At 36.0% G+C, this 24,752-nt stretch overlaps 1 protein-coding gene across 1 annotated transcript; it reads right to left on the bottom strand.

The window, feature by feature from the left end:
- Positions 1-22,830, bottom strand: sobpb (sine oculis binding protein homolog (Drosophila) b). Its single transcript, XM_073838203.1, has 7 exons — positions 22,602-22,830; positions 18,601-18,727; positions 18,324-18,524; positions 18,088-18,239; positions 15,223-15,321; positions 12,638-13,943; positions 1-2,892 (listed from the first exon to the last, which is right to left on the bottom strand). Exons 1-6 carry the CDS (start codon positions 22,692-22,694, stop codon positions 12,645-12,647), a joined length of 1,971 nt encoding a protein of 656 aa, XP_073694304.1. The 5' UTR covers positions 22,695-22,830; the 3' UTR covers positions 1-2,892; positions 12,638-12,644.
- Between the last annotated feature and the right edge of the window lie 1,922 nt (positions 22,831-24,752).

Genomic DNA, 24,752 nt, shown 5'->3' with positions numbered 1-24,752 from the left:
TTTGGATGTTTAAAGTTTTTATTATCAACAAATCTAGTCATTGGCATAATTCTCTGTTCATAAAATGACATAAAACAGCTCATTACAATAAGCATTTATCACATTTAAATTAATGTACAGCTAGTATACACTTCCGTGAGAGGAAAACATTTGATGGACATTAATAAAAATCAGAATGGATGCAATAAAAACATTAAAATCGTTACAATAACTAAACCATGAAAAAAAAAAAAAAACTTTTTTCGATATTGGCCTTGTGTGAAATGCATTGTTAGATGTATCGCTTGGCACTGGTTTGAAATAGTGTGCGTTTAATTTTAAAGGGTGTGGCATCTGCTAATCATATTCATAAATATTAATCAGCTCATCAACATGTGTTTTAATATCAATGTCGCCCTCTGCTGGACCACAATAAAAGTGTCCGTGAAAACCATTTGATGGCTTTGGTCATGTCTAATACTGACACACACGTGTTACTCATTTCAGAAATCCGTGTTTCTATGTTGTTTATGGCAACAGGGCACACTTACACACTTATGCTTTAGTAACTGAGTTTAAGCTCTTCTATATTGTGTTTTTCCCCACGGAGGAGACATCTGCAAACGGCTTGAGGAAACATCTGGACTGCACTAAAGTGATTTCTTAAGGTCAAATCCGAATTGTTTTTCAAATAATGACAAAATATAACTCTACAATTCGTTGCGGAAATCCTAGAAGCACAAAATGCTGTCAGAAATGAACCGAGTTTTTTTTCATCAAACTCACATGTCCAGCGTTGCAAATGGCATGAAGGCACCATGGTAATAAAACTGATTTTTCAGATACTACCATAGTAGTAGAAGTTGAATATCATTCACCATATAGTACCATACATATATTTTAGACATTTTACCATGGTACTTTTTTTTTGAAGTAACATGTCAGGAATATTTGAGTACCATAGTAAACACTACCAATCAAATCATGACGAAACACAAGTACAGACAGATTTGTATGGAAGGCTGTTTCTGCCACTGAATACAAAAAAAAAAGGTTATTGTGACTTATCTCACAATTCTGACTTTTTTCTCAGAATTGTGAGATATAAACTCACAATCAAAAGTTATGAAGTCACAATTGCGAGTTATAAAGTCTGAATTCTGAAATATAAACTCGCAATTCTGTTTACATATCAGTTTTTTTTTCTCCTCAGAACTGGTCTTTATAATTTGCAATTTGCGAGAAAAAAAAAAGTGTTAGAACTGCGAGATACAAAGTTACAATTGCAAGAAAAAAAAAGTCTGAATTGCAAGGTGAATATGACTTTATTTCTCACAATTGTTTATATCCCGCAATTCTGCCTTTATAATTTGCAATTGTGTGTTTATATCTCACAGCTCTCAGAAAAAAAGTCAGAATTGCAAGATAAAAAGTAATTACCTTTTTTATTTTTTATTCAGTGGCGGAAACGGGTTTCCATAGATTTGAGTGTAACAAATTATCTATAAAAAAAGAAAAAAAGAAAAGTAGGGCGGGAACTTGGCTCTTCAGATCCTTTGCTGATTGGATGTTGAGAAGTGGGCGTGGCACTTTAAAAAGTCCTGTGTATGTTTTGACATTTTGGTTAAACACTAGAGGTCCAAACATGTTTAAAAATGAAACGTATGCACGGATCATCAGCTTATGCTTACTATAAAATCTACAACATGCTTTGAGAAAACATACAGGGTGACGTTCCATTTCATGCCAAGTTTAGCTATGAAAGAACACAGTCAAATGTGACCCTGGACCACAAAACCAGTCATAAGGTTAAATTTTACAAAACTGAGATATATACATCATATGAAAGCTCAATAAATAAGCTTTCTATTGATGTCTGGTTTGTTAGGATAGGACAATATTTGGCCGAGATACATCTATTTGAAAATCTGAAATCTGAGGGTGCAAAAAATCAAAATACTGAGAAAATCACCTTTAAAGTTGTCCAAATTAAGTTCTTAACAATGCATATTACTAATCAAAAATTACATTTTGATAGGTTTACAGTAGGAATTTTACAAAATATCTTCATGGAACATGATCTTTACTTAATTTCCTAATGATTTTTGACATCAAAGAAAAATCAATAATTTTGACCCATGCAATGTATTTTTGGCTATTGCTACAAATATACCCCAGCGACTTAAGACTGGTTTTGTGCTCCAGGGTCACAAATATGAGTAGACTGCAACAGTCTGGACGCAAAAACTGAATTTTAAACGATACCTTATAAACCATGGTTTTATCTAATGACACTCACTTTTGTTTAAACCAAATTGTCCACATTTTTTCAACTTGTTTTTAAATGTGGAATTTGTGGTGGAAAACTACATTACCCACGATGCTATGCAACAAAACTCCACCAATCAGAGAGCCACCAAAAGAGCTCATTAGCTCTAATTCTGATCGCTTGACACTCATATTCATCAATATACAGTTTCTAAACGTCTGAGGAGCTGCAGAGCTCAGTATACTGACATACATGTGTATGAGTGTGTGTTTGTGCTCTTGGCACTCTTTCGGCAAAGTCTACAAATGCCCTGTAGCCAAAGCGCCAGTGTGTCAGGTAATCCTAAACCACAGCTGAACACACTCTCACACACACACACACGCACACACACACACAGTGAGGAACAATGCCTGGCTTTGTAGGAGTTTGGCAGGAAAACACACACACACACACACACACACACACACACACACGTGGTCTAACTGGATCACACGTGCTCGTTCAGTGACTCCCATGATGCTCTGGGGCGGATGCTGCTGCTGCTGGACGTCTGGATGAGCTTCACTGAGGCGTCCTCTGTATGTCCACACCCCGCATCGCCCGCCAAAACACTCGACTCCATCGTTTCATCACTGTCAACACACCTGAAACAGAGAAAATGTGAGAAACGCTATCAAAACTTATCAAAATGACCATTTTTGGACATGTTAGTGATGGTATTGTACAGTGTCCCCCATATCCAGATTTGCACCAGATTTTGATCATGAGTTGTGAATTCCAGGAAATGCATGCACTGATAAAATGTACAATATCGCTCAAAAAAGGCTGGGATCAGTAGGATTTTGTACTTTATTGTGAAGTTTGGTAACACTTCACAATAAGGTTCATTAGTTAACACGAACTAAGAATTAACAACACTTCTACAGCATTTATTCATCTCAGCTAATGGTAATTTCAGCATTTACTAATGCATTATTAAAATGACAAGTTGTGTTCAACATTAGTTAGTGCTCTGTAAACTAACTTGAACAATGAATATATCTTTATTAATTAACATTAGGGTTAACCCTAACCCTAACCCATTGTTCGTTCATGTTAGTTATTACATTAACTGTGAAGTGTTACCAAAGTTTCTTCCGCTCATCAAGGCTGCGTTCATTTGATCAAAAATGCAGAAAAAAAAGTAAAATTGCGAAATATTATTACGATGCAAAACAGTGTTCTTCTATATTAATATACATTAAAGTGTAATTTATATCTGTAATTAAAGTTACATTTTCAGCATCATTACTCCATTAAATCCTTCAGAAATAATTCTAATATACTGATTCATTATCAATGTTGGAAACAGTTGTGCTGCTTCATATTTTTTTGAAACCTGTGATACGTTTATTTTTTATTTTTTAATAAATAAAATGTAAAAAAAAAAAAAAAACAGCATTTATTTAAAATAGAAAGGTTTTCTAACAATATATACTACTGTACAAACGTTTGGGGTCAGTCATTTGTTTTCTTTCTTTTTTTGAAAGAAATTAATACTTTTATTCATCAAGGAAGTGTTAAAATTGATAAAAACCCATTGTTAGAAAAGATTTATATTTTGAATAAATGCTGTTTTCCCCCTTGTTATTCGTCAATTCCAATTCTAATAATAAATCAGCATTTTAGAATGATTTCTGAAGGATCTTATGACTGGAGTAACAGCTGATGAAAATTCAGATTTGCATCACAGGAATAAATTATATTTTAAAGTATATTAAAATAAAACCCATTATTTTATATTGTAATAACATTTTGATAATATATATATTACAGATTTTTTCTGTATTTTTGATCAAATAAATGCAGCCTTGATGAGCAGAAGAGACTTCTTTAAAAAAACATTACAAGTCTCACTGATCCTCAACTTTTGAGTGCCAGTGTATGTCACTTTTAATGAAAGCATTTGTCACATTTATACATAATTAAACAGGTATTTATAATACAGGGTGTATAATTAATACATTATATTATTATACTACATAAAACCTAGTTATATAGTAGAAAGATGCAGAAACGGCGAGTCTCTTTGATTTACGCTTGGTAAAGGATCTGTTTTAAAGCACAAAAATAATGAAGAAGAAGAAGAAGAAAACAAGAAGAAACACTATAGCTTTGCTACACGGACCTAATAAAAGCTTGAGAAAGCAGAAGAAACGCAGTTGAGGAGCAGAAAGAGTAACAGGATGTGAGGCCCGAGAGCTCGAGTTTCAAACATCAGTGAATCCCAGAGCGAACGGATCGACTTTCAGCAATAAAACCCAGCAGAATCAACACTGAGATTCAGACGCACTCGCACCGTCTAAAACACAATCATACGCTCGTGGTGAAGCGCCAGGAAACCTGAAGGAGGAGGAATCTGATCCCCGATCGCTTTAAATCCAGCTCATTGTTTCCTCTATTAGCGTTGGACAAGAGCCACTTCAAACAGAGAAACTTTCCATCCATAAACATAAACTCCTCCGTTTCATTAACCCTCATAATGCTTTCCAGAACAATCCTTATTTTATAAAACAGTCATAACTTGATATGTTCAACTCAAACCATATCTAATCTGTGACGTCTCATTAATGAGTCAATGTAACAAAAATATCAAAGCTTTGAATGTTACAATGTTACTCCTGCATTGATTTTAGGCTTAAAACATGAGAAACTCTTTCAAACTCTTTTCCAACACATCTATAATGCAAAATATTTATATATTATTTTCAATATTAGTGAGAAATATTATTTGAATATATCTTTGTATGAAATTTACATTAACAAAATCAGTCCAAATTTATGAAACCAACATTAAAACAACATAAATGTTATTCTAAAAAAATCATTTTACTTGCATGAACTTTAGATGAAAAAGTGATAATGTTTTATGTCGCAATAATTTAATTAATATAGACCAATTTGTAGTAGACGTGTATTGCGGTGGCCGAAAAACACTGCTAACAAGTGGAGTGAAACGGGAAAAATCCACGAAATAAAAGATAAAATGTATTGTTGTGCCTTTGGATGTCCAAATTGGATTTGATAAAATACTGTTTCTATTATATTAGCCCTAGTTACAGCATGAAATGCTATTTAAACCTATAACATTTTACATTAAACTATTTGACTTTTTTCCCTTGCAAATTCAAGTTTATATCTCATATTTTGCCTTTATAGCTCGATTTAACTCAACCATAGCGAGTTTGTCTATTCTGAGGGGGGAAACAAAGTCAGAAGTGTGGGATATAAACTCAAAAGAAAGAACGACGAGTTGATTTTTCTTATCAGAATTGTGAGATATAACCTTGGAATTGGGAGAACTGTCATTTTCAAGTGGCAATCTATGGAAACCATGGAATAAAAGAATAAAAAAGGAAAATATGAGTTAATATTTTAAAATTCTGACTTAATTATATGAATATTTATAATATGTGTTAATTATGCATATATTATTTCAATTATTTCAAAATAAAAATATTTTGTGCAATTAAAAAAAACAATAAATAAAATAATAGCATATTCATAATATGCATTAATTGTACATAATTATACATCTTTATAATATGCTAATTATAAATGCTTAGCACAAAAATGTATAAAAATAATTTAGTAAAGGAATGAAACTTTGCAAGCACTTTAAGAGCCTCAAAATACACCTCATTTATATTTTTCAGATTTTTGCATTTATGTTTTAAGAGATAAAGCCATTTAAAATATTCGGGTCATTTTGACCCAGGTTTGTATGGAGCACCATAAGTGTCATAAATACATTGTTAAATTATGTATGGAGTTATATATAGTGTCAAAAACTTTAGTGAAATATATTTGGGCTTTTCCCCATATCTCACATCTTTTTAAATGGCTAAATCCTTTAAAACATAATTGCAAAAAATCTGAAAAAGAGGCTCTTAACGTGCTTGCAACCTCCCATGGTGCAACGCCTTGTCGTGGCGGCGAGGCTTGCGTGTTCTTGTGATCCCAAGAGCTATGCCGGCGGGAGCCTAGTGCTCCTGGCAGGTCCAACCTAGCCGGACAGGTTGAGGGGGAAGAGCCAGACGAAGCATGCACCCCGGTCCTCCAGGCTCGGGGGTTGGGCTCAGGGCTAACAACCCCGACCCATAAAAAAACCCCAAACGTTACAGAAACAGCAACAGAGAAAAACTCCGCATCTGGCTGCAGTGGTCCTCCAGAGTCCCATCTGGTGACTCGTATGAATGACAGTGGTGAAAGCCGAAAGGAAGCCACTGAAAGGAAGATGGAAGTCCTAAGTGCCAAGACCAAAACCAAAATTGGATTCTGGAATGTTCGTACTATGTACGAAATGGGAAAACTGGCACAGATCACGGCGGAGATGAGACGATATAGCCTGCACATCCTGGGGGTCAGCGAGAGCAGGTGGACCGGATCAGGTAAAATGAAAACCAGCACAGGCGAGACGGTACTGTACTCTGGAAGGGAGGACGATTGGCACCACGAGGGTGTTGCCATCATCCTTCGCAGAGGAACAGAGAAATCTCTGATGCAGTGGAAGCCGGTTAGCAGCAGACTCATGAGCGCCAGGATGAGAGGACGACACGTCAACATCACCCTGATCCAATGCTATGCCCCAACAAACGATGGCGACGAGGAGGCCAAGGATGTGTTTTATGAGCAGCTCCAGTCCGAACTGGAAGCAGCTCCACGTCACGACCTCATCGTCATCTTGGGAGACCTCAATGCCAAGGTGGGGAGCAACAACACTCACCATGACAGAGCCATGGGGACACATGGATGTGGTGTCATGAACGACAACGGGGAACGCCTAGTGGAGTTCTGCACCTTGAACCACATGGTCATTGGTGGAACCCTGTTCCCTCATCGGGACATCCACAAGCTGACCTGGTGTTCACCCAATGGAAGAGACAAGAACCAGATTGACCATCTCATGATCAATGGCACATGGAGGCGGTCGTTGCTGGACGTCAAGGTGAAAAGAGGGGCGGACGTCGGCAGCGATCATCACCTTGTGACTGCACTGATAAGACTAAAATTGCAGACCACAAGCCGCAAGACAGCCATGCTGAAACACTTTGATGTCAGCAGGCTGCGAGACACCAAGGTGAAGACTGCTTTTGTGGTACAAGTGAGGAACAGGTTTCAGGCACTGCAAGCCCTAGATGAAGAAACAGGAAGGGCAGATGAGCCCAACAAGCAGTGGGAACAGGTGGCTTCATTGTACTCCAAAGGCAGTGAAGCATGTGTGGGTTACAAACGGAAAAAGAAAAAAGAGTGGCTGGCTGAGAATACCTGGAAGGCCATCGACGAAAGACGTAACCTTAAGAAAAACTGACAGAAGCCAAATCAGGGAGACTGCAGGAAAGATACCTACAACAGTACAGAGAAGCTAACAAGACGGTGAAAAGAATGGTAAGAGCAGACAAGCGAGCCTTCATGGACAACCTGGCAATGCAAGCAGAGGACGCTGCCGACCGAGGGGAACAAGGCACTCTGTTCAGAATCACCAAAGCTTTATGCGGTAAACACCATGGCAGCGCCAGTGCTCCCCCCATCAAAGACAAACAAGGCAGACTGCTAAAAATGGAAAACGAACAAGAGGCACGTTGGGCACAACACTTTCAGGAAGTCCTCAACAGACCACCGCCTGAAGAAGAAGCTGACATACAGGATGCCAGTGCTGACCTTGATATCAACACTGACACGCCTGGAAAGGAAGAAATCGTGGCAGCAATCAGATCCCTTAAGAACAGAAAAGCCCCTGGACATGACAACCTCAACGCTGAGCTGTTCAAGGCCGACCCGGACTTAGCAGCCGCCATCCTCCAGCCGCTCTTCAGAACAATCTGGGAAAGGAAGCAAGTTCCAGATGACTGGAATAAAGGTATCATAGTGAAGATCCCCAAGAAAGGAGCCCTCAGTGACTGTAACAACTGGCGCGGAATAACCCTCCTGTCAGTACCAAGCAAGATTCTTGCCAAGGTCATCATGCAACGGATATCTGACGCCGTTGACAAGTCACTGAGGAATGAACAAGCCGGATTTCGTAAAGGAAGAGGATGTATCGACCAGATCTTCGCTCTGCGTAACATCATCGAGCAATGCACAGAGTGGCAGAGACAGCTGTACATCAACTTCGTCGACTTTGAGAAGGCATTTGACAGCATCCACAGGGACAGCCTCTGGCACATTTTGAGAGCCTATGGAATCCCAGACCAGATTGTCGAACTGATCAAGAGCTTCTACACCAACTTCTCATGCAGCGTGGGAAACAGCGATCTGCGATTTGAGGTGAAGACGGGAGTCAGACAAGGATGCGTCATGTCTGCGCTGCTCTTCAACCTGGCCATTGACTGGGTCATGAGACGCACGACAGAAGATGGGGCAAGAGGCATCCGATGGACACTCTTCTCTTCTCTTGAAGACCTCGACTTTGCAGATGACCTGGCTCTGTTATCCCACACCCATCAACATATGCAGGAGAAGACAAACCGTCTGAACACCTTCGCGAGACAAGTTGGGTTGAAGATCAGCCAGAGAAAAACAGAGGTAATGACACTGAACATCGACTCACCAGCTCCTGTTAAGGTGGATGGTAATGAGTTGCCAACCACAGAAAGCTTCACCTACCTGGGCAGCATCGTGACACAGGATGGTGGCGCTGGAAACGACATTCAGAGCAGACTCAACAAGGCCAGGACAGTGTTCATGACCCTTAACAACGTTTGGAGGTCATCACAATACAGTGTCCACACCAAGTTGAGAATCTACCAGAGCTGTGTCCTGTCAGCGCTGCTGTACGGGTCGGAATGCTGGCGGATGACTGAAGGTGACCTCAACAAACTGTCTACCTTCCACACCACAAGTCTTAGGAAGATCCTTCGCATCTTCTGGCCAAGGAAAATCTCCAACCATGACCTTCTCCAGCGATGCAAGCAAGAGGACATGGACACCATCATCACAAGAAGACAATGGAGATGGATTGGCCATGTTATGCGAAGGGACTGCACCTCCATCTCCAAGACAGCCCTGCACTGGACCCCTGAGGGGAAAAGAAAGAGGGGAAGACCAAAGAACACATGGCGGCGAACAGTAGAGGCAGAGCTGAAAACCCTGAACCACACCTGGGGCACCATTGAAAAGCTGACCAAAGACAGGCAGAAGTGGATGATCTTTGTTGCTGCCCTACACGCCAGTAGGCGTAACAGGCTCCAGAAAAAAAACGTGCTTGCAAAGGTTCATTCCCGTACTAAAAAACACTGCATTTTAAATACATTTTTGTACTAAACATATGTGTAATTAGCATATTATAATTATGTACAATTAATGCATATTATAAATATACAATTATTTCATTTATTGATTTTTTTTAAATTACACAAATTATTTTTATTATGGATAATTAACACATATTATAAATATTCATATAATTAAGTCAGAATTTTTAAATGTAAACTCAAATGACCTTTTTTATTCTTTTATTACATGTTTCCATAGACTGCCACTTAAAAACTGTCATTTTCTGCCACCAGACAGGCTCCACCCACAAAAAACATCATTACTGTTTGCAAACACTGAATTGGTCTATATGTACATATTAATGTTCATCAACAAAATTCAGTTCCATAAGTGTGTGAGATATGGGGAAAAGCCCAAATATATTTCACAAAAGTTTTTGACACTAATATAACTCCATACATAATTTAACAATATATTTCTGGCACCAATGGTACTCCATACAAACCTGGGTCAAAATGACCTGAATATTTTAAATGGCTATATCTCTTAAAACATAAATGCAAAAAATCTGAAATTTTTTTTTTTTTTTTTTAAATTAATGTGTATTTTGAGGCTCTTAAAGCGTTTGCAAAGTTTCATTCCCTTGCTAATAATGCTGCATTTTTTAAATACATTTTTATGCATCTCTTTCAGGTAAAAATGGACCCAAATGCATTATGAAGGTTAAAGTATTAACTGTCTCAAATGTTTCTCCTTGTTTTAGCATCACACTCATAAACACACAGTCAGATCTTCAGACTAGTTCAGGGTAGTTTGAGCTTAAATCTACAAAAACTCTATAAAACCTGCTCATTTACACTGAAACATGAGATGCAGAAGAACCTCCAGAAACAACATCTGGAGCAGCAAATGCACACACACACACACACACACACACACACACACACACACACACACACACACACACACACACACACACACACACACACACACACACACACACACACACACACACACACACACACACACACACACACACACACACACACACACGTGTTCCTCTCTGAGGCAGGATTGTGTGTTTGTCGTGAGCGTCTCTGGTTTCTGCCGAAGATTCATTCTGCTCTTTTCACTGCTAATGCAACTTTAGAGCTACGACACGGATCGAGTTTCCGTCCGGCGCCGTTCTGAGGGAAAACCCACTTACACACACTCTCACACACTCCAGCCAGAGAACTAAGAAGGATAAACAGCGTAGAATAAATCGTGGCATCTCATGTAACAGTGTGTGTTTGTTTGCGTTAACAGGGAGATGGTAATGCGTGTACTGTGCTGCGTTCACATAAACATGAAAAACACTAGTAGTGTGCGGTAATAACATAGTGCTGAATGATTTGTAAATACTGAAAATATCTATATACATACAGGCATGTACAATTTTTATATTGTATATTTGTGACCCTGGACCACAAAACCAGTCATAAGGTTAAATTTCACCAAACTGAGATGTATACATCATATGAAAGCTCAATAAATAAGCTTTCTAGTGATGTACGGTTTGTTAGGATAGGACAATATTTGGCCGAGATACATCTATTTGAAAATCTGGAAATACTGAGAAAATCACCTTTAAATTTGTCCAAATTAAGTTCTTAACAATGCATATTACTAATCAAAAATTACATTTTGATAAATTTTTAGTAGGAATTTTACAAAAAATCTTCATGGAACATGATCTTTACTTAATTTCCTAATGATTTTTGGCATAAAAGAAAAATCAATAATTTTGACCCATACAATGTATTTTTGGCTATTGCTACAAATATACCCCAGCGACTTAAGACTGGTTTTGTGCTCCAGGGTCACATTTATATATAATGTATATTTTAAATATGAATAATTTTTTAAATACAAATTACATTTTTGTTTACACAAAATATGTTTATTAATATTTATATATGTGACCCTGGAGCACAAAAGCAGTCTTAAGTAGCACAGGTATATTTGTAGCAATAGCCAACAATACATTGTATGGGTCAAAATTATCGATTTTTCTTTTATGCCAGAAATCATTAGGATATTAAGTAAAGATCATGTTCCATGAAGATATTTTGTACATTTTCTACCTTAACTATATCAAAACCTAATTTTTGATTAGTAATATGCATTGCTATGAACTTCATTTGGACAACTTTAAAGGAGATTTTCTCCCTTGCACCCTCAGATTCTAGATTTTCAAATAGTTGTATTTTGGCCAAATATTGTTCTCTCCTAACAATTTCAAAAACTGACCCTTATGACTTTTTTGATGCTTGGTCACAAATAATTAATGTGTTTTAAATATATGTATAATTAGAATATTACAAATATGTATAACTATGTACAATTAATGCATATTATAAATATGCAATTATTTTATTTATAGATTTTTTTTTAATTACACAAAATATTTTTATTTTGAAATAAGTAAAACTATGCATAATTAACACATTATAAATATACACTTTTTTATTTTTATAAAATACCATTTTTATAGTACACCATTTTTCACAAATACATTAATTTATATATATATATATATGTGTGTATGTAGAATTATTTATCATAATGCATATAAATGTTTACTCATTAATTGTATACATCATAAATATGCATAATTATATAAAAAATACATATAATAAAAAAGACTATTCATTATATATGTATAAAAATTACATTCTTTTTATTAATTAAATTACACAAACATTATAAATATTTATATATTACTTTTTGTTTTTAAAAATACATATAACTATTATATATGTAATTTTTTTATTTATTATTTTTCACAATTGCATATATATATATATAATTGTGTATTATATTAATTATTTATAATGCATATAAATGTTTTGTTTGTTCATAAATGTATTTTTTTTAATCACACAAAATATTCATAGAAATGTATCATTTACATTTAATTAGTATATATTATAAATATGCATAATCATATAACAAATACATATTATAAAAAAGATGGACAATTGTATTTTTATCCAAATTATATATATTTTTTAAATTACAAGCACGTTATTTGCAAAAACTGATTATCTGAACATGAATGACGTTGATGAGCATGTGTGTGGGTCATCTTACCCCGGCCTCATTTGTTCTGGTCTCTGATTCTCAAGCATCGTCTCTTGACGGGGGGCTCCGGATCGTCCCGTTCACTAGGCTCGGACCCCAAATCTGTGTTTTTCTCCCAGGTTTGCGTTTGAGTGTGTAAATGCGTCTGAGCGGCCATCAGACTGTTTTTCTCGCGCAGTTTGGGCGGCACGGACCGGGCATAAGTGTGCTCTACATCCTGCGGCGCTTCCTCCTCCCCCCTGCTCTCCTTCGATTGGTCGCTCCGGCAGTCCGTCTGCTCCGCCGACCAACGATCGCTCGAGCCGTCGTCCCGCCCACACGAGTAGCTGTTCTCTTTCACATCTTCGCAATCGGAGACAGGAGACGGAATCTGGGCGGAGCCAGAGCTGTCCAATGAAAACGAGGCGGCCTGTATGGCGGTCGAACGAGCCAATGAGTACAAAGAGGCAGGAGTGACGATTCTGGGCGTGACCACTGATGTGTAAAGTGCTTTATTTGTATGAGTTTCTTCTTTCACCGGCTGTTTGTGAAGACACTGAATCACCTGTCGCTCCGCCGTGAGAGGAGAAGCACATCGTTCAGTCTTTACTTTGTTGGTCTCCTCCGAGTGCCTCCTGTCTCCATCCTCCTGCTCCTGAAGGCTTCGAATGACTCCTTTGTGGCCCGTTTGAGGAGGAATAGGGATGGGGATGGGGATGGGAATCGGCACCGGGATCGGCACAAACACCGGATAGGGCGACAACATCATTGGCTGTGGCCAGGGCGGTGGTAAAGTGGGCGGGTACGCGGGGTGGAAAGGCATGTAGGGGGCGGGGAAGGGCTGGAGAAGAGGAGGCGGGGCAAAGGAAGCCCTCTGGACGGGGCTGAGGGGGCGGGGCGGGTTACGAGGCGGATGAGAGGCGGGGCTTCGCAGGCCTTGGGCGTGGAGGGGCGGACGCACAAAGGGGAGGGGCATCTGAGGTGGGCGTGGCTGCTCCGGAGTAACCCGAGACGGGCCGGCGGGAGACGAGGGAGAGATCCTCGACTGGGACGCTGAGATCGGTGGTGGAGTTTGGGGCGAGAGTGTTTTTGCTGGTCTGTCCCAGGCCTCCGGGGTGAGGAGTTTCTGGGTTTCCGTGACAGCCGTGTTGGGGCGGTCCTCCTCGTCTTTGTGGGCGGAGCTGGGGCCGGAGAGGGCGGCACGAGCTTCCCGGTAAAACACGTCCATCTTGTACTGGTTTAGACATTTGGTGCTGCAGAACTGCAGCCGTTCCTCGCCCGAACCAAAGTCCAGGTATTCTTTAGTGTGACGCACGTGTTTACACCAATCACACACCTGCAGACACACAGAGAACACACTGCTGCTGTTAAAAATACAGACTTTGTCAAAACATATTGTTTTTAAATTCTCTAAATTTGAATATTTTCTTATTTGTAAGTCACTTTGGATAAAAAGCATCTGCTAAATGCAGATTTCTACATAAATTCTATACATTTTTTTAATTAATTACACAACATATTTGTAGCAATAGCCAAAAATACATTGTATGGGTCAAAATGATCGATTTTCCTTTTATGCCAAAATCATTAGGATATTACATAAAGATCATGTTGCATGAAGATGTTTTGTATATTTCCTACCGTAAATATATCAAAACTTAATTTTTGATAAGTAATATGCATTGCTAAGAACTTCATTTGGACAACTTTAAAGGCGATTTTCTCAATATTTTGATTTTTACAGTGATGCATTGCTGCTACACACACATATTATTTTTTCCACTGAATTATGTTGTTCTAACAAGATCTTTTTACATCTTTTGTTGTTAAAATGACATAATTATCTAGTTAAAATGACATCTTTTTCTTGTAATAACAACACATGTCATAAAAAACGATTTTCCTGTTATAGAAATATGGTTACATTATGTGAGCGATCATGACATAATATGTCGTTATTACGAGAAAAAGATGTCATTTTAATGAGAAAAGATGTTGTTTTAACGACATAATTATGCTGTTTTTATGAGCAAAGATGTAGTTTAAACAAGAAAAGATCTCGTTATTAGGACATAGCTGAGTGAAAAAAAAAAAAAAATGTGTGTGGCAGAAATGTGTCACCGTAGAATTTTTTGCACCCTCAGATTCCAGATTTTCAAAAACGGTAATATTGCAAAATGTTATTACAATATAAAATAATGTTTTTGGTTTTAATATACTTCAAAATATAATTTATTCCTGTGATGCAAAGCTGAATTTTTATCAGCTGTTACTCCAGTCTTCAGTGTCACATGATCCTTCAGAAATCATTCTAATATGCTGATTTATTATTTGAATTATCAATGTTGGAAACCCAACCCCAAACTTTTGAACAGTAGCGTATATTGTTAGAAAACCTTTCTATTTCAAATAAATGCTGTTCTTATTAACTTTTATTTATCAAAAAGTATCACAGGTTCCAAAAAAATAAGCAGCAACTGTTTTATTACTATTAAATAATAACAATATTAATAAATGCAATAGTTTCTGAATGCAATTCCTAATATTTTTATTAAGCAGTAACCGTGTCTAAATGCAGTAAGCGCTGCTTGCGTGATGTGAGTGTGTTTATTTACACGCGTGTTGTTGTTCATCTTCAGCAGGAGTCTTGAGGGCGTGTCCAGTGTCTGGCCAGGGGGCGGAGACTGGTCGCCGTGACGATCCTCATCTCGAGCCTTGAGGAACACAAACACACACAAATTCAAATCTGAACAAATGTAACATTGTTTCAAAATATAAACATATATATTTGTCAGTTATTATAATCAACTAAAACTATATGAAAAAAATAAATAAATGCTGTCTTAACGTATTCTTTAAGAATCCTGTAAAAAACAAAACAAAAAAAAAACACAATCACAGGTTCCAAAAATTATTTGTCAGCACAACTGTGTCCAACAGTGATAATAAATCAGTATATTAGAATGATTTCTGAAGGATCATGTGACACTGAAGACTGCAGTAATGATGATGAAAATTCAGCTTTGCATCAAAGAAATAGAACACCATTATTTTAAACTGTAATAATGTTTCACAATATTAGTGTTTTTTTTCTATATTTTTGATCAAGAAAACGCAGTCTTGATGAGCAGAAAACTCTCCTTTAAAAAGCATTAAAAATCTTACTGATCCCAAACTTTTGAGCGGCAGTGTATATCAAATATTAATGATGTTACAAGAACGTTTCATTAAAATTACCTTAAGATAGCTTTGTCCTATAGAACTTATAAAAAGCAGCAGTGTATATATATATATATATATATATATATATATATATATATATATATATTTAAGCAATAAGGTACGAGAGGCCGTGCTGTATCGTGAATAAATCACGGCTGAAGGGCGTTGTTAGGCACGCATAAAGTAAAATCATTAACTGCCTTCCGCTGTAAAAAGTAGTCCCTAACTGCTCAAGCTTTGTTTACGTTGCTAAGGGTGGTTGCTAAGGGGGTTCAATGATACACAAAACCATTGAGTGAAGCGGTCATAGCAGTGCTGTATCATGAATACGACACAGCTGCTGACCAATCAGAATTGAGGAATGGAACTAACCGTTTTATAAATATAAATATGTATATATATATATATATATATTTTTTTTTAATAACTAATTCTAAGAACTATAGCAGCTGATGCAAACACGGCACTCGTGATGAAGAAAGTCACGTCAGTCAGTAACACAAAACGTTTTGTTTTGATTCTCAACACTAGATCTATTGTTTTAGCAACGTCTTTGATATCGTATATCAGCTCAGAGACACCGATACCTTCAAGAGCGTCTGAAGAATCCAGAGACGTTATTCTGTGAGCCACGAGACTGTAAGTGTGTGTGAGCCAACCAGACTCAACCAAGATGATCAACTCTCTCCTGCTGTGAGTGTGTGTATGAGTGTGTGTGTGTATGAGTATGAGTGTGTGTGTGTGTGTGTGTGTGTGTGTGTGTGTGTGTGTGTAACCGGAGTGTCCTGTGTGTAAAGTATGTACTGTAAGACGAATCCTCTCTCTCTCTCTCTCTGAGATGGGCTGAAACTCGTCTGTGTGTGTCTGTGTGTGTGTGTGTGTGTGTGTGTGTGTGTGTGTGTGTGTGTGTGTGTGTGTGTGAGACTGTGGGCTGATAAATGATCCTGTGTGTTTCTTGTCTCTGTTGTGGGAATGTGCTGCTCATTAAGCACAAACACAGCAGCCTGGAAAGCGATGCCTTCATACATGTGTTGATTGCTTTTATTTTAAAACATTTAATAAATAGTAGCAATAAAACACTTACTAAAAAATAAAAATAAATAAAAAAAATTTACCTGCATGTAAACTGACATCTGAGAACCGTAAACATGTGAAGGTGTTGACACAATTTTATTTTTATTTAAACTTTCTCTTAAATAGTGACATTAAAAATGTAGTTTGCACTAATTTATTAAAATTAGCTTCGACTTTTGGACCACACTGTACAATTTATTTATAGCTAAAAAATATTTATACATTTTTTTTTAGCAATTTAAATTTTATTTCTCATTTTATTTTTATTTTATGCATTATTTATATATTATTATTATTATTATTAATTTTAATTTTTTTTTTTTTTTACATAATATTTACTTAAAATTTACCAAAGGCTGCCAAAAATGGCCAAATGTCAGCCAATGAATCAGTCTGACCAATATATCAGTTATTCTTAATTAAATCATAACGATGTTATTTAGATATTTTTTACTTTTAAATACTTAAATACATTTTATTAATAAAACACTAAAAAAAGGTGTTGATAAATTATGGAAATTTTAATTATTTGACAATGCTTTTCAAACATTCATATTCCGACAAAAAAAAATTAATTTGTATTAATTTATTACAATTATCTTAGACTTTGTAGACACTATACAATTAATTTACAGCTAAAAATATTTTTTACAATTTAAATTTATAAATTGTATTTTTTTTGTATTTTTAATAAATCAATAAATAACTGTTAAATGTATAATAAATGTTATAAAAATTATTATAAATAATAAATGTTATATATATATATATATAATTTTTTTTTTTCTTTTAAATATTTAAATACATTTTATTAATAAAACACTTACTAATAAAACAAAAGGTGTTGATAAATTATGGAAATTAATTATTTGACAATGCTTTTCAAACATTCATATTCTGACACATTTTTTTTTTATTTGCATTATTTTATTACAATTATCTTAGACTTTGTGAACACTATAAAAAAACTATTTGTTGCTAAAAATATTTTTAAAAATTATATTTATAAATTGTATGTATACATTTTATTTATTTATTTATTTATTTTTATTTTACGTATTAATTATTTATTAGTAATTTTACACAAAATTCACCAACGGCTGTCAGCAGATTTTGAAAAATGTCCAAAAGTGGGCCAGTGAAGGAGTCTGAGCAATACTTCAGCAGTTCTGTTGTGTTTGTACCTTGTTGCGTTTGAAGTAGGCGCGTCGACACGCGGCGAAACACTTCTCGCTGCAGAAACTCTTGAGCTCGGATCCCATGAGCAGAGAATAACGCTTCACGCCCTCCTTCTGACACCAGACGCAGACGATGGGCACGTTCTGGACGTCCTCCACTGAACACAGACACACATGCGGCACAATCAACATCACACTCAACGCACATCTCCAGAGTTATCTGTGTGTTTAGTGTTGCGCACCGGCAGAGGGTTTGATGAGCGGCACGATGACGTTCATGCTGTGCTGCTCCTTCACTCGCGGCGAGGCCGAGGAAGAGTACGACGATGAAGATGGAGACAGCGGGACCGGCTCCTTCTCCCCGTTTCTGACAGGCTCTGATGAAGATGATGATGACGATGGTGGCTTCTTCTCTACGGCGAGTGGCTTTGGCATGGAGTTCTCTGGAGGGTGAATGACAGAGGGGACAGTCATGTGGAGGAAGTGATGCGGACAGCAGCTGTGAATGTGTTTACGTACCTTTAAGAACTGATATATGGTTGCGTTTGACACGGTTTCGTCCGTCAGCGGCGTCTGAGTCCTGCAGATCCACTTTATCATAGCCGTACCAGCCCAACAACTCATTCATGGTGTTTTCCGCAAAGTTCTAAAATGCAAACAGACACACCTGTGTTTAGAGACCTCAGATCAGTGTGCACTTCTGCTGAAAATAAAATATTTCATTTAAACATGTTTCAAAAAATTATACATTTAATATAAAAAAAATACAAAATGTGCAAAAATGTGTATATACACATATATATATATATACAACCCTCATGTCCATGAAATAAAAGATGTTAAGTGAAACAAAAAAATTAAAACAATAAAAAACCTTATATATTTTTTTAAATAAATAAACTTATGTGATAATTGTAAAAAAAATATTGATCAAAAATATGTATGATTTTTTAAATTTCATTTTATATTAAAAGTTTAATTTTTATATTAAAATGTTATTTTGAATGAATGTAATTTTTTAGTTTTTATTATATTTAATAAAATATTGTATATTAAATATATTTAATTTTTATTTTATGAATTAGTTGTAATGTTTTGTTTTTACATTAGTTCTCTAAAAATAAAAAATTAAACCATAAAAACTGTCATCACTTGAAATTTTTTTTTACCTAAAATATATTATTAAATAATTTTTAAAAAATGTAATTATTTCAGCTAGTTGCTAAGGCAAAATAAAATAAAATATATACCTACAACTATATATCTATCTATCTAATGTAATAAAATAACTACAACTAAAATAATATAAATAGATATTTAAAAATAAATAAATAAATAAATATTATAAATAAAAACACCACAACTTTATAATGGGGTTTTATAAAAATATTTTTTTATATTATTTTATATTTAATGTTTCATTTTTTTTATTTTAAAATTAAATTCTTTAATAAACTGAATTTTTTTAAACTTTATCACCACAACTTCATAATGTGATTTGAAAAAAATAATATTAATAAAAAATATTTTTTACATTTTATATTTTTTACATTTTAATTGTATATAAAAAATATATATTTTTTTATGAAATATTTGTAATGTTTTAACATTAAAAACGTAAAATAATTCTTCATTATGCAAGAAATATTTTGTATTTTAATTTTCTTTTTATTAAATATTCTTTTTATTTTATTGTTTATATTAAATATTTTTTCCATGTAATATATCCATCTATCTATATATATAGTATGTAAATATGTGCATGCTGAGTCATTTGTAAATGACTTTTGTATGATAAATATTTTGGCAGTGTTGTGTCGCCACTTGATATGGGATGTAAAATAAGCAGCGGGAGAATGACTACTAGGAAAACCTGCTGTTATAATGAGACAAACGCTCATCCGTCATCATCCTCATCTGTATATGTGTGTGTTTGATTGGAGAGCGATTACAGGCGCTCCTAGGAAAAGCGATCCGGCTTCAAAAAAGCAGCGAATTTCCTGCAAAAGCAGGAGCTCATGATCTCAGCACACACAATCTGACAGGCCCAGAGCTCTCCGTCTGAGATTAGAGGCGTCACTCGATCCGCGGGTAAAAATCACAGGACACCCGACACCGCTGCAGAGTCACAGCCTTCCCAGAATTCCCCCTCCTCTGCGGCGGCCCAAGACTAATTACATCAGCGCCTCTCTCTCTCTCTCTCTCTCTCTCTCTCTCTCTCTCTCGAGTCGTTAGAGGCAGACGGCTTCTCCGTTCCTCCGCTTCCATCCCACAATGTTGTTTTTGTTTCTTCTTGGCAGTTCAGACAAACATCTGTTCGGCGAGAGCGACGGGCCCGTCCCGAACCGCGCCGGCCAAAGGCAACAAAGCCGCCGCGACCCCTTCCTCGGCCCCGGGGCCGCTCGCATCGGGCCGGGTTTGGGTTTCGTGTGTTTGGATTAAAATTAGTTAAGTTGTAACTCTACACCCCCAGTGGATATCGCTCCGGAGCGGCTCCCACAGAACGAGATGGAAAGACCATCGAGCGCCGCTTACAAACACGTTGTGTCACGTTTCCGTGCGGCGTATCGGACGCCGTTGCGAAAGAGCTCTCCGAGCAGAGCCAGAGATTGAATAAGGTCACGGTGTGGGTTGTCCGTCGCTGGACGCGTGAGGAGCTGCGATCACATCTGGAGATCGACGCACACAAACCACACTCCAGACCAGAGCGGCTGCTGTCACTCAATATCTCTGAGACGGAGATTCAACTCTTTAGACAGCACTGTGGGCATCACATGATGTCAACTACACTGAAACATGTGCAGCTGTTATCAAAAGCATTTCACCTTTAAACATAACTTCCAATGGTGTAACCTCATGCAACTGAGTCACTGAGTCATATTACATTTTACATTTATTTATTTTTAAATATCTTCATATTAAAAACATTTTTATATTTTTTAAATGTTGTATATTAAAAAAAAAATCTTTTAAAATGTAATATTAAATATTTTATTTTTCAAAAATTTAAATGTAATATTTTATTTTTAATAAATGTCGTTTTTAATAGTTTGTTAAATATTTTCGAATAAATCCGTTTCATATTTTTATGTGTTTGTTTATAATAAAGTTTTTTTTATATTATAGTAATAAATATGTATATTAAATATATACTTTTATACATTTTTTATTCAATACGTCATTATTTATCTTAAAAACAATTGCAGTGTACATAGCATGTCTTATTAAAAGATGTATATTTTAATGTTTTATATTTAATATAAAAACACTATTTTAATATCAAACATTCTATTTTTCATATAAAATAATTATTTGTATTAAATATAAATATTTAACGTTGATATATTTTATTTCTTAAATATTTCTAAATTTTCTATTTTTATTCAGTACTTCATTATTTATATTAAATAATTTTTAATGTGTTATAATTAATACTAATTTTTAAAAAATAATTTGATCATTATTATATTTTTATATCAAATATTTTAAATATATTAAATATTTCATTTGTTACAAGTTTATAGTAAATATTTTTCCATACTTAATTACATATATTTAATTTATATTGATATAAATCGATATATTTTTGTTTTTTCATTTTACTAACAAATATGTATTTATTAAATAAACATTTAATTTTATTAAATTAAATTTTTAATAGTATATATTGAATATTTATTTATCTAAACAATTTATATTAAATATTTCATGCTTTATATTTTTATACAAATTGTTTGTTTTATATTAGTTTGTTTTTAAACTTTTAATATTAAATATGCATATTCTTTAATTAAATATATTATTTTCAATGTTTATATTAGTTTTTTTTTTAATATTTCTATTTTTTATGTTTATGCAAAACTTTATTTGTATATTAACGATTTTACATAAAAAAACAAATTACAGTGTACATTGATGTAGCATTTCTTATAAAATATTTTTAATATCAAATGCTATTTTTCATATTAAATATTTATGATTTTTTTAATAAATGTTTATAAACATACTTTCAATATACTTTCAATATTTTATAACATTTGATTTTTTTTGTCTTTTGATATATATTTTTTTTCTAAAAGACATTTTTAAATTAAAAATTAAACGAATTAGGATACATAACAAAACATTAATTCAGTGTTCAAAACATTTTTGCCATCATCTCATGAGTTCCTCATCTAGACAGCTTCTCTAGGAATCAAATACCAGCTGAAAAACACCAGCAAATGTTCTATAGCTCAGTATTCTTCAGCACTGGATGCTGGTGTACCTTGCGTTCCCATCAAGCTTCTCAACTAACGTTAGCTTAACCAGCAACACTTCCTCAGTCCACCAGAATCACTAAATAAGTTTAGCAACACTTCCCCATGTAAACCAACTCAAAACAACACAAAAAGCACTCAACTCACTGCTGGATTTAACAAAAGCAGAGTCTAAGTGTTGCCTATCTAGGCATCTGAGCAGTTAGTGAAGCTCAGCTCTGAGAGAAACACACAAGTTTCCTGAAGCCGCTCGTTTCTTACCTTCATCTCGTCGCTCACGTCTCTCTTCACGGGATGAGCGGGTTTTCTGCTGCGCTTGTTCTCCGGCGGTCGCCCCGTTTCCATCTCGGGCATGACTCGCGGAGCGGCGCGCGGAACGGACGCTGTCAGTCGCGGCTGTCACGCGAATCTGACGCGGCGCGGGAACAATGAGAGGAGCGCAGCGGAGATCAGGGCAGCAGGAGCAGGAGGAGGAGGAGGTGAAACTCAACACCGGGCGCCCACCGCCTCCTCCTCCTTCTCCCACAGGCAGCTCCCCCGGATCCGTTTCGGCAGGAATGCGAGGAGCGAGGTTTCAGGTCACGACCAGCGGAACCGTAGTTTCCCTCAAGCTAACGTTACCGCAGAATCTCGTCAAAAATACCGCTGTAAACATTTGAACTGTGGTGACAATTGTTTTGTCACGTGACGTGACCTAAAACGCGCTGCCTCTAAATATTAGCCTACTTATTAGAAATAAACAGCACTTTTGAGAAATTTTATTAAAATAAAAAGTTTAAATGACACACCCTCACATAAGATGAAGTCGTCGCCTTCTAGAAAATCTGCTTTATTCTACACGAAGCAGCTGCCCGCCAGTTAGTGCCGCCATTTTAGATCACGTGACGAGTGAACCGCTCCGATTGATTCAAACGCGTGACTCAGTCATTCATTTCAAGGCAAGGCAAGCGATTCATTAGCAAAAACCAGATCAAATTTGCGAATTTAGACATCGCCTGTAACTATTTTAAAAAGCACGTTGGGTGAAACTAAGCTTTTCGAAACTCCGAATCAGTTAAACCATTGCCTCGCAAAATGATTCACTCTGGCGAACAGCTCCAATCTGATCGCTTATCGCGAATTATTTGATTCAGATCAGAATGAGTTCGTGAATCATTTCGCGAATGAAATGATTCAAATCAAATGAATCGCGATTTGAAGTCTCGAGTCCTGATCTGAAATATAGTACGCGAATCATTATTCAGATCGCGACTTTAGAGCTTGGATCGCGAATCATTTGATTTAGATCGGAACGAATCATTTCGCCAATCGAATGATTCCAATCAAATGATTCGCGATGCACGATTTGAAGCTCCGATCTAAGTCAAATGAATCGCGATTTGAAATGATGGTTCGCGAATCATACGATTTACATCAGAACGGGTTGGTGAATCATTTCGCGAATTGAATGATTCAAATCAAATGATTCGCAATAGGTAAAATGATTCGCGATCCGATTTCGCAAATCTTTTTTGCCAGTACAAAATATCAAACCATTAAGGCAGTACAGTTATAAAAACAAAACAAAGATAACAATTCCAATTAACCGTGGTTTTAATGCATAGACTGTAAAAAATGTTTTAATGTAGTAAAAGTGTAGTGTACGTTGTAATACTTTAGTAGTAATAACTTTGCATGTGTTTCACTATATTTTTGCCATTTTTATTAGTATATTTTATTTATCTATTTCTCTTTTTTTAGAATTTGAAATAGAAAACATTGTTCCATAAGTGATTGAAGTCCTTGAAGTAGTGCTTAAAAAAGGTCTCGGAATTTCATTTTACAGTATCTGTACGAATCCTGTTATAAATTATTCTAAATTGTTATTATTGTTATTTTTTATTAGGTGTGGTTTATAAAAGTTTGCTAAAACGTTGTGCAGCAACATTGAAACGTTTTGTGTTTGCTGTGAACTTTCATACAGTGCACTAGCATGATAAAACATGATTTTACTACTTTACAAATGTCCAAAAACATGATAATCCCATGGTTGTTTTTGTTATTATAATGTGAGTAGTAAGTAAAAGCTCTTTCTCAATCACTACACACACAGTTTCTTTCTCTCTGTGTCAAACACACACGGACTCTCTGCTCAGTGTTTCGAAGAATAAGCGCGCTCGTGTAAACGGAGAGCCCCGGTTCAGGGCCCCGGTTCGGATTTCGTGCCCTGCGGGTGTCACCTGATCCCCGCTGGCAAAGACACAACGGCCTGTCCGCGTCCTCAAACCTCTCTCTCTCTCTCTCTCTGAGCTCAACACATCTGGTAGAGCAGCAGAAACCGAACCCGTCTGAGCTCCAGCACCTGTGAACAGCCTTTCCACGGACATCCAGGACTCACCGATGCTCTGAAACACAACAAACTCTAGCTGCGTG

The sequence above is a fragment of the Garra rufa genome, chromosome 4 (assembly GCF_049309525.1).
Source record: "Garra rufa chromosome 4, GarRuf1.0, whole genome shotgun sequence".
NCBI classification, from domain to species: Eukaryota; Metazoa; Chordata; class Actinopteri; order Cypriniformes; family Cyprinidae; genus Garra; species Garra rufa.
The sequence above is the reverse complement of the archived record's forward strand: the minus strand, read 5'-3'. Positions and strand labels throughout refer to the sequence as shown.